This window comes from Quercus robur, chromosome 11 (assembly GCF_932294415.1).
Source record: "Quercus robur chromosome 11, dhQueRobu3.1, whole genome shotgun sequence".
Lineage (NCBI taxonomy): Eukaryota > Viridiplantae > Streptophyta > Magnoliopsida > Fagales > Fagaceae > Quercus > Quercus robur.
In genome coordinates, this window is record NC_065544.1 from 20469077 (window position 1) to 20481191 (window position 12115).

General features: G+C 34.7%; 1 protein-coding gene across 1 annotated transcript; it reads right to left on the reverse strand.

Annotated features, from left to right (window-relative positions):
* Window positions 1-9288: 9288 nt before the first annotated feature.
* On the reverse strand, window positions 9289-11475 carry LOC126707375 (L-type lectin-domain containing receptor kinase S.4-like). The gene has a single exon (XM_050406984.1). It carries the CDS (start codon window positions 11210-11212, stop codon window positions 9305-9307), a length of 1908 nt encoding a protein of 635 aa, XP_050262941.1. The 5' UTR covers window positions 11213-11475; the 3' UTR covers window positions 9289-9304.
* Between the last annotated feature and the right edge of the window lie 640 nt (window positions 11476-12115).

Here is a 12115-nt window from a genome sequence, read left to right on the forward strand (position 1 = left end):
AATACCTTGACTCTGTCTAAAACTTGATTTTTTTAAGTAGTTAGTTTCCCCATAGGTTTGAGTCGGAGGACCATGCAATACCTGGGTTCTGTCCAAAACTTAATTTCGTTAAGTAGTTGGTTTCCCCATATGTTTGAGTCCAAGGACCATGCAATACCTTGGTTCTGTCAAAAACTTGATTTTTTTAATTAGTTAGTTTCCCCATAGGTTTGAGTCTGAGGACCATGCAATACCTTGGTTCTGTCCAAAACTTGATTTCGTTAAGTAGTTGGTTTCCCCATAGGTTTGAGTCCGAGGACCATGCAATACCTTAGTTCTGTCCAAAACTTGATTTTTTTTAAGTAATTGGTTTCCCCATATGTTTGAGTCCGAGGACTATGCAATACCTTGGTTCTATCCAAAACTTGGTTTTTTTAAGTAGTTGTTTTCCCCATAGGTTTAAGTCCGAGGACCATGCAATACCTTAGTTCTGTCCAAAACTTGATTTTTTTAAGTAGTTGGTTTCACCATAGGTTTGAGTTCGAGGACCATGCAATACCTTTGTTCTGTCCAAAACTTGATTTCATTAAGTAGTTGGTTTCCTCATAGGTTTGAGTCCGAGGACCATGCAATATCTTGGTTCTGTCCAAAACTTGATTTTTTTAAGTAGTTGGTTTCCCCATAGGTTTGAGTCTGAGGACCATGCAATACCTTGGTTCTGTCCAAAACTTGATTTCGTTAAGTAGTTGGTTTCCCCATAAGTTTGAGTTCGAGGATCATGCAATACCTTGATTCTGTCCAAAACTTGGTTTTTTTAAGTAGTTGGTTTCCCCATAGGTTTGAGTCCGAGGACCATGCAATACCTTGGTTTTGTCCAAAACTTGATTTTTTTAAGTAATTGGGGGACTTAACCCCTTGGCTATGGCGTGGGACCTTGGTTTAGGGGGATTACCTCCTCGGCCAAGCCCCTAGAACCATCCGTGTTGCTGACGCTACGAAGCGCAACCCCTAGCGAAGAAACGTAGCCCCTAGTGAAACTTTACGCTAGAACACTACAATCGGCTGTTGGAAACGACAAGGGGACTGTCTCATCCTACTGCCTGTGCCAACACACAAGCCTTTCTCACAGACGGCACCAATTGTAAGGACTCAATTTGTAGCGACCTAAACTGATATTGGGTTCGCACGTAAAAAGGCCCAAACAATATTATTTGTAGAGTGTGGGTTTGAAAGGCTAGGCCTTGTTCACCGGACGGTAGTTTGGGCTAGCTCCGATTAGTGAATCTCGTCCGAGGAGTATGGGGAGCTCTATGCTCTTCTTATTCTCCTTATTTCTAGGACACCATGGCTGGGAGGACGGATTGTCCCCCCCCTTTCTCACACTGCCTCTCTTATCCTTTTATACGGGCCTTTACCCTCTTACCAGCGTCCATGTATAAACTCAGTTTCCTAGGACTTAAGACTTGTCCCGTCAGCCCATACCTAGAGTAGTTGGGGGTAGGTCGCAAAAGTTGAAGAGTATGGTCTTGTCAGGTGCAGAATGCTTTATTGCAGTACTGGCAGCCTTTTACTTGTGCTGTTTCCGCACTGTGATCACTCTTCCTTTTAGGGGTGTTTATGGCATGTCGAGCAGGAGCTCGTCCTCGGCCATTTTCTTAGATCGTCCCTGACTCTTATGGTGAGTCCTCGGTCCTGTATCTCCTCAGTGCAGGCCTTGGGCCTTAACATGAAATGGGCTGGGGTCATAAACTCTCTGGCCCCACAGAGATAATTATTTATCTTTGTTGATTATTATCTTTATCAAAATATGATCTTTATCAAAATAGATAAATAGAGATAATTATCTCTAAGAAGAATTTGGACCAATCAAAAGTCTGCTATACACTTTCAAGCATATCAATTCATAGTGGAGCTATCCTCTGAAATCACTATAAATAGAGGACATCCCCTCTCATTTTCAACACCAAGTTTTCAAGAGGTCCAAGCTCTGGAGAAATTCTGTCTCAAGAATCTTTGAAGAACTTAAAGCATCTTTCAAGAACTTGAAGAACATTCAAAGGGCTTGAAGAACTTGAAGAACAACAAATCTCTATCAAGCTCAAGGCTAGAGATTCATTAAGAAGACCATTCAATCCATCTTCCAACCAAATTCAAGAAGATCTATTGTTCGAGTTCTTTGAAGTTCTATTGGAATTAAGCTAAAAGTCTCCATAAACCTCAACAAACCCAAATCTTTGAAGCTCAATAGATCAAGCCTCTAAAGCCCCGAAGAACTTCAACCCTAGAGCCTTCACATTCGAATACTTGAAGAACAATAAATGTCTAATAAGCTCAAAGTTAGAGATTTGTTGTGAAGACTGTTCAATCCATCTTCCAATCAAAGTCAAGAAGATCTCTTGTTTGAGTCACGTTCAAAGAAGATAGAACCAGATGGTATTCTTTTGTAAAAGAATTGAAATAGAGATTGTACTCATTATTCATCAATACAAATTTATATTTGCAAACCACATTTTCTTTTCAATTGTTTGATTTTCTGTGATTGAGAAAAATTTGTGTTTACAAGGTTTACTTGACATTATTTAGATTCTAGCTAATCTCTTTAGAGCTTGGAGAATTAGGATTTTGCAGTTGCGAGGTAAGTAGCTTTTTAATGAGATTTTTGAAAAATAAACATTTTGCATAAATGTTGTTTGGGGTTGGACACGTTTTTGGAAACTACTTATGGAAACTATATTTTCCTAAAAAAACTATCGTGTTGTAACCTTAATATATATATATATATATATATATGAAAATGCATTATATTTGGTATTGCATTTGGGGAAATGCATGAATTGTTGATATGGAAAAATGAGCATCTTTTATTTAATCTTAGATAAGGAAATCTTAGATTTCATGGTATATTAGAAAATTTAAAGATGCTTATCTTGTCTTGTTATGTGGGAAATTGATAGAAAATCTCTTGATAAGAATGAAATTGAAAACCTTACAAACTTTGTAGAAGTTGGATTATTTAAGGTTTTTCTAAAACTACTTGTATATGAATTATGTGTTTCAAAGTAATGTAACCTGTGAGTTGTTTTAATATCATGCCATGTGTGATTTCCTAGTGATCACTGGATTTGGTTTCAGTAGTCTTTGTGACAACGGAATCAAATTCAGGTCAGTGCTTTTTCACTTTGGATGACGCGTTCTTCCCTGCTGTCCATGGGGGGAAGATGTTCCTTGATTATGTGTGGATAAGGCTGCTGCCCATGGGGCCAAGAGACCCCATGCAAGAGAGGTCCTATTTGATGCGCTCTCTTTGCTGCTCATGGGGGGAGAGAAAAAACTTGAGGGTATGGGTGAGGCTGCTGTCAATAGGGCCAAGAGTCTGCATACCAGAGAGGACAATATCATGCCAGTTGTGAATGGGTGGATCCCCTGACCGGTCTATGTGGTAGTGTGGTATATTTGTGACAATTTATCTTATGTTAGATATTATGGCTTTGGAAATTGTATTGTTGATGCTCACATATTATAGTATATAGTTTCAAGGTATTTACTTGAGAAACTTTGTGTTTTATTATTAAATTATTCTTGTCATATTATTATTATTGAAGATGAAACTTGTATTTCCTCCACCCCTATTAATTATGCTACTTACTAAGCTCTGTCTCATCCCATTATTTTATAAATTTTTCAGAGTAGGCAGCAATCTTTTGAGACAGCTTTTTGGTGGCTAACAGTAGTTAGACTAACAACTGATGAATGCTAAACTTTTATAATGGAGATATTAGATGTTGTATATCTTAGAATAGGCTTGACTCATTCTTTTATATATTATAGTGGTTGTGACTTTATTCCCACTAATGGGACAAGTTGTTAATATGTAATTATTTATTCATATCTCTATTATTTTGTGGCCAATAGTTATTGTAATTAATTTTTAGAGCTCTGATTTACTTTGAGAGTATATTCAATGGAATTATTATGATAATTCTTGATATTAGTACTTGATATAATTTTTGTGGATTAGATTTTCAAATGAAAGAAAAAAAAAATTACAGGTACTTTGAGACGTTTTTCTCATGCTTTGGACCTTTAGGGTTTGGAGAAGAGAGAGAGAGAGGAACAAGAAGACAATGAAGCAAGAGTGGCGCCACAAAGCAGTAGCTTCTTCTTCTTTCTTCTTTATATTCTTTTTTTGCTGTCCTACACCACTACTTTGTGATACTAATGACTAATCTTCTCTCTCTTTTTGCTAAACACTGCTATGTAACTTATGTGACATGCAATTTCTCTTTCTTTGGTTTGTTTTTCATTTGACTAATACTAATGCCACAACTTACCCATGTGGCGAGTTGTGGTTGGTGGAAGGATGATGGTGGGTCCATGTGGGGACCTACCAATCACAACTCGCCACATGGGCGAATTGTGATATAAGTTGTGCCATAAGTTATGGCACCAACATTGCTCTTTGTATTTCCTTCTTTTTGAAGTTTCCTCAACCTCCATGTGACTACTGACTAGCACTTGCATTGAAAGTGTTGAAAACTTTGAATTTTTGAATAAAAGATGAGATGAATGTTTCTGCCATAAGTTCTTTTCAGTATCGTTTGGATACGGATGAAAACTCATGCGTCTGTGTTTTTGCAATTTTTTTTTTTTACCAACGCCTCTTGCACTATTCATGAGATATGAACAATGCATTAAGGTAAATGTACAGTGTTTAGAGGAGTGAACAGTAACCCAAAAATTATTTTTTTATTATTTTCAGTAATAAGTTTTCAGGTTTCAGCAAAATAAGTGGTATCCAAATGTGTTGTGACGTAACTTGCCACAAGTTCTTATATTATAATGATTCAGCCACAAGTTCTTTTCAGCCATTAGTACTTTTTGAATAAAAGATGTTACTTGTATTGCCACAAGTTCTTATATTATAAAAATTGTTATACTACAAATAAAAAATAATTATTATACTATTTTTGTAAGGACCAGATTTGAGTCCTAAGCCCAAAAGTTAAAAGGATCTAGGCCTAAAGAGTCCAATACAATAAATTTATAGAGAGTGAGTTGAAAACCTAGGCTCTAATGAGTTAGGTAAAGATTATAGTGGGTTCAAACGACAATAAAGTAAATATAAACTGGTTGTATCTCATGAAAATCGTTCTCGACACAGTCCGAGGAGCTCAGCTCTTGTATATAATTCTTGAAGTTGGTTACAAGTACAGTTCTTATTACTACAGTAATTCTCTATTAATTCTTCGATCCTTTCCCTTTAAGGTCTTCTTTCTATTTTATACTATCTTTTTTCTTTCATCCCTACCTTCCACGTGTAAGGTAGATTGCTGGCATTAATCCTTGTCTCATCAGCACCTTTCTGAAGTCTATGGTATTAGTTATAAGACTGAAAATTACTGTTCAGGTATCACCTTTACATTAATGCGGCCAGTTGGTTAGGTGCAGAGCATTCAATGCGATGGTAGTAGCTTTCTCTTTAGATATTTTAGGACTTCCCTTTATCTGTGTCAATAGAATCTACTAAAATGTTGCCCTGGATGGTAGGCCACTCCTTCGGACATCAGCTTTGATCAGCCGAGGAGGCATTTGTCCTTAGACCACCCTTATGGACCCTTATGATCAAAACTAATTCTTCACTTACTAACATAGACTCCCCTAATGATGTTCACCCCTCCTCGAACTACTTCACGTCCTTAGATTGGGTCCTTGGCCCAATATATACATGGATATATATTGCTGGGCCTAACACCCCTACAATTATTATTATCATAGTTTTACTAATTAACATATAAATAAATAAAGAAATACTATATCTATATTTGCTTAGGTTTTGATATTTTTATTTATTTATTTTGTAATATTTATGATATTAAACACATATTTAAAATATGAAATTTTATTTTAATTGAACTATTTTAGTTAATTTTTATATTTATATTAATATAATATATTTATTTATATTTTAAATAATTATTAATTAATTATAACATTAGCACGGTTTGATCTCGGTTTAACTTCTATCTGACCTTAAAAATCTTGAACCTCTTATTTTTACGATTCATTGAACGGTCCAAGTTTGAAACCATGTACCCAATATCAAATTATATATATATTTTTTTATTACTTCATTTAAAATAATATAAATAACTCATAAAAATAATAAAGGAAGAGAGAGAATTTGAGTTTTTAATTGAAGAAAGAGATATAATTTTAATAAAATATTTTATTTTATTTTTAACAATTTGTTATAGTAAACTGGTATAAATATCAGTTTATTGTTTGCAAAAAAATTTAGCTTTAACTTCTTCAATAATATATGATTTTTTTTGATTCTTTGACAGTAAAATAGTTTTTTTTTTTTTGGTTAAAATACAATCATTATTGTGAATATTTTTATTAAGTTTTTGGGTTGAATAATTAACACTTAGGGTTCATTTGAATATAACTAAAAATTGAAAACTGAAAATACTGTAACAAAATAATTTTTAAATATGTGAATAGTAGAATGAGACTTATTTTTAATGAAAAAGTTGCTGAAAATTGAGATTTATGGGTCCTATAAACAGTACACAGGCCCCACTAATATGTTGAAAAGTGACTGAAAAGTCAAATATTACTGCTATTATTCATAAACAGTAATATTATAGTAAAATTTATCTCCTGAAACACTTGCGCTAAAAAAAAAAAAAAAAAAAAAGTAAAACGTTGGAAACGCAAAAGTTGGTAAAAATAATTTCTATTCAAACGCAATAATTATCGTTACAAAAGTAACAAAACTACTTTACGAATCCCTCAATTACGCTGACTTCACTCTCTGCCTCTCTCGTCTTTTTTGTGGGGGAGGCCAATCTGTTTCTGCTGCTGCATCATATCCATTTACATAGGAAATGCGTCCCCATTCAGATCTTATCTCAAAAATCACAGCAATGGTGGGCCCATTTTCATTCATTGTATAAGATTTTATTTTTTCTGAATTGAGTTTGTAAGTCTTCACTACATGTTTGGTGAAATGGTTTGTACAAATACAATTCAACTCAAGTATGTTTACAGGCTGATTAGATGGCAAGCACATTTGGGCAAATAACTAAGATTTAGTATTGTGATTGATAAATTAGGAAAAACCCCATTAATAAGAGAGAGAGAGAGATGTGACACTTGATACTGACAATTTGATCTTAGGTTGAGATGGGATTTGTAGCAATATGCAAGATTTTTTAATTTTTAATTTTATTTTTATTTTTATAATTTGATAGTTGAGACTGTGGGGGATTTGAACCCTAAATGTTTTTATTGGAAACACGAGGAGATACTAGTTGAGTTATAAGATTCTTGGTATATATGTAAGAGATACTTGGTAGTTGTATGTTGAATCTCAACAAATGTAATTATAGGAGCCACTCAAGCAAGGACATGTAGTGAATCTAACTAAATTTGCTAGCATAGCATGTTTAATGATTGGCAAATTTTGTGAGGCTAGTGCTCAACCAGTATTATAACATTTATTTTATTGTGCATTGAGTGTGCCTTTGCCAAGTAAGGAAATGTTAAAAGACTCTTCGTCTCATGAGAAAAGGGAGAGGGAGCTAGTTTCAGAATGTAATAAGCTGCTGCCAACCTGCCACTGCCACAGTCTTGGATAGACGCATTCCCCTTCATGTTTTCCAAAAATTCCTGGTTTTTGTTGTGTGAGTGGATGGGATGGGAGAGGCGGTGAGGTTTGTATTTATTCCTTGGAATGGGAAGTCCTTGGTTAGGGTTGTACACTGGTTGATTTTGAAACTTTTCAATGTTGATCTACATATATGATATATCCTATAAATATAACTTTTCAATGTTTAATTTTTTATGAGGTGGCTTCTTCTCTATACAACCAATCTAAAAATTAGCCTATTATCCGATCAACTCTACTCTACTCCCCCTTCAATCCAAATAAGCCATAATTTTGAAAATTTTAAAGGAGATTTGAGGATTTGTTGGTATTTGGAGGGCCACATGCTAAGTAATGGCTAGATGGGTTTTTTATTTTAATAAATTTTTTAGGTTATTTTACTAATTTAATATACTTTTTACTAGATTAATTCAAAATTTTGGCATCAATTCTAAATTTTGAGAGAACAAATTCAAAATTTGAAGGATAGTGAGATTGTGTTTATTTTTTATTATTATCGAATATAGTGAATATATATATATATATATCTCTATATGTATGTAATAGCTAAAGCATAACATTTATTATTACTACACTCTTGTTGAGTAACCTCATTCATCACATCATTACTTTTTATCTTTTATTTTTTGACAATATTAAATATATAAATATATTGGCTTTACAATATTAACAAATTAGCATCAAATTGTTATGTCCTTGTTATATGATGTTCTTAGATACTTGAGTAATTTTTAAAAGTATTTACGAATATTTATATTGCTCTTCATCTTTCTTATCTCATTAGTGTATTTTTGAGATTTTTTAAGAAAATAAATTCAATTTTGTGTTTAAAATTATTTATTTATCTATTCATTATTCACGTGTTGGATTAGACTATGAAAATATTTACACAATATTTCTTCTTCTTTTTGTCAAAAATTTTCCTCTACTTTTTTCCCCTTTGGAATTGTACTCTTGGTTTTCTATTTATTTATATATTATTAAGGAAAAAGAGCTACAATCATCATGTATATAATATAATTAGCACTTTTGCCTGGGATCAGCCACCTATTTCTATTGTCTGACTTCAAAGCCTTATTAAAAATTTGAATTTGATTATGTATTTGATATTTGGCTTGATCGCATCACATTTAATATGTTTTACATATTCGGATGGAGTTTTATTTTGATGTGGGTTTTATTTTTCCCTTTTTCTTTTATTTTAAATTGTAGTTTGGCTGAGTTTTATTAATTTTTGAGATACGGTTTTCGGTGTTTTGGATTGTAGGGTAGAAAAAATTGGGTTTGAGAAAGTTTGTTTAAAATTAAAAGAATAATTTCTAAATTCTACATACTTTTTAATGATACACAAAATGTTATGAATAACTTTTATTAAAAAATGAATATTTTCGTTGACTTACCTTTTGAATTCTTCTAAAAAATTTAGTTGTTTTTATATTAGTACAACAAAAATTATATATATTACATTTGTAATTGTTCCTATAATAAATGAAACTACAATAAATGAAAATATGATTATAAAATACATTACTCTTTATTAAATTAGTCCAATTTGCTAAAGATAAACTTAATGAAACCAATCTAAAAAAATTATTACACTCAATGCATGGGTCCATGATGAGTTTAATGGAAAATTTAAAAAGCCGCTGTCACCTAGGTCCCTTCCTGTGGTGCTTCCACAGCCTCAGGCAGTGGTAGCTCTCCATCCAAGTACCTTACCACTTGCCTCATTGTGGGGCGTGCCTTAGGCTCATTGTTGGAACACATCAAGCCTAGTTTGAGCAACACAACAGCTTCAAGCTCATCAAACTCACCCCCCAATCTTGAATCCACAACTTCAAATATTGCACCCAGTCTCCATTTCTCCCACACCCAATCCACCAACATGAGCTCCTCAGGCAATGCTTTAAGCTCAATAGGTCTTCTACCACATACCACTTCTAGCAACAAAGCACCAAATGCAAACACATCTGTGCTTTTTGTGGGCTTGCCTGTGCGTGTGAGCTCAGGGGCTAGATAACCCAATGTGCCCACAACCCTTGTAGTGCTTGGATTGGTGCCACGCTCGTATAGTTTAGCAAGACCAAAGTCACTAAGCCGTGCATTTAGCTCAGAATCTAATAAAACATTCCCTGCCTTGATGTCCCTGTGAATCACAGTTTGTTCCCACTCTTCATGTAAATATAAAAGCCCTGAAGCCACACCTTTGATGATACTAAACCTCTGCTTCCAGCTCAGAATTGTTTTAGGCTCATCAAATATGTACTTGTCCAAGCTTCCATTAGGCATAAAGTCATAAACAAGTAACAAATCTGCTCCTCGCCGACACCATCCAAATAATTGAACCAAATTTCTATGTTGAAGCCGACCAATACTAGCAATCTCTGATATGAATGCTTGCAAACCCTGCTTTGATTCATGCGAAATTCGCTTAACTGCAACTTGGGTGTTTGAATTTGACAGTGTCCCTTTATAAACTCGACCAAACCCACCAAACCCAAGCAGCTCGTTGTCTCTAAAACCCCTTGTTGCTTTCTCCAGCTCCTTGTAAGAAAATCTGTGTGGACCAATATCAAGCTCCCAGGCCTCAATCACATCAGCTTTCTTGATTTTCCTGATGAGGTAAAAAGCCAAACCACTCACCAAAATTATTACTAATGCAGCTGAAACAGAAACACCAACAATTACGCCTGTGTTATCGTTTCTTTTAGACTCTGCTGGGAGTGGAGGGAGTTGATCCAAAGACAAAGATTTAGCTTCTCCATTCATCTTAAAGCTCCAACCCGTGATATAGTGAGAGCTAGAGAGCAAACCAGTTGAAGAAGAAAAACCAACATACATAGATTCTTGAAGAATTAGTGAGAGGTCTACGTGAAAAGACAGAAGTGGAGACCTTGGTTTAGTAGATGAAGGTGAAAGTTTTACATCTAATTGATTACTTTGAGAATCATATTCTATCCAAGCTTGAATTACCTGACCACTCTTCAAATTGAGAACTTGGATCGAACTATTAGTGACATCAAAATAAGCAGCCGGGGCAGATTTGTTGGATACTAAGCTATTGATATCAATGCCAACGTGGTTGTCATTGATGTCCCTGAACCCAAAGTCTTGGACAGTGTCAAATTCAACGGCAAATATGTGGTTGGTGAAGTTGCCAAGATCGGTGTTGTTGAGCAGACCAAGATACTGACTTGGCAGAGCCCCTGGAATCTCTTTGGTCGGAGAGATTGTGAAAGCAAGGCCATGGCCTCCAAGCTTAGCATACTCGGGGACCATAGCGAAAGCGAAGGAAGTTGAAAAGGAAAAAGCTTTGCCATCCGTGGAGTTCTTGAACTGGATTGGATTTGAGTAAAAGGCATGGCCTAATAGTCTCTGCGTTTTGTTTGTTAGCTGAAGTACACCATTGTCTTGGATCTGTGCAGCACCATTTAAGCTCAAGTTGCTAGCTACATCTACACCTTTGAACCCATTGAAGAATAGCTCATCAAGTTGAGATTTTCCTGGGTTTGGGAGAAGAACAAAGAAAACCCAGAAGAAAAGTTTGAGTCTTTCTGCCATGGTGGTGAACAGGATTAAGCTGTGTGAACTAGAGGGTCTCCAGGTGTTACGTTATACTTTATAGGCAGTGGGTGAGTTAAAGGTGTGAAAATATTAGAAACTTTTTGCATGGTCACATTTTGTTCTTTAGTTGGTTGAAGAATGGAAAGAAAAAGAGAGAAAGAGAGATTTTGGTTAGTTTGGTATGTTGGGTTGTGAAAAAGGAATCTGGTTATATATATGGTTTCACACGGAATTACAAATTGCGGTTAAAATTGTTTGAAGGCAACCCACACCACTCCACGCCCGCTAGGACAAACTTGTTTTTATAAGCATTTAAAATGATTCTGCTATGGTTTACTTGAAGAGTGTTTGATAAAAGTTTTCCATTTTACATCTTTATTCTGTCCGCGATTACCGAGCTCTGGTCAATTTATTACCCAAATTTCTAATTAGTGAAATCCACCTAATATCACAAACCAGTATTGCATCAAGATTGATTGTCGAAATACCATATAATCTGATAGAGATGGAAGTAACCATGTGCTCACTGCTCAACTTAGGATTTCTGCTTGGTTTTCAACTCAATCCTACTAGATATGTAATTCTCTGGATTGGTATGTTTATCAGAATATACATAGATTGTAAAATCAGAAGTTTGATTGATCAAGAATCCAATGTATAAATCCTTTTACACACATTTTGTTATGCACGAATGTGTACACATTTCATTTTTTACGTTTTTGTGTTACAAGTGTGTAATGAATACAATTGTGAAATTGAAGAAAAACAAGATACACACAAGGTGTGTATAAGGAATACAATTGTGAAATTGAAGAAAAACAAGATGTTGGGGCAATTCAAGAATCATGTGACAATTGAGTTGACTGAATTGTCAACTGAGACTCTAGGCGATGACTTTGT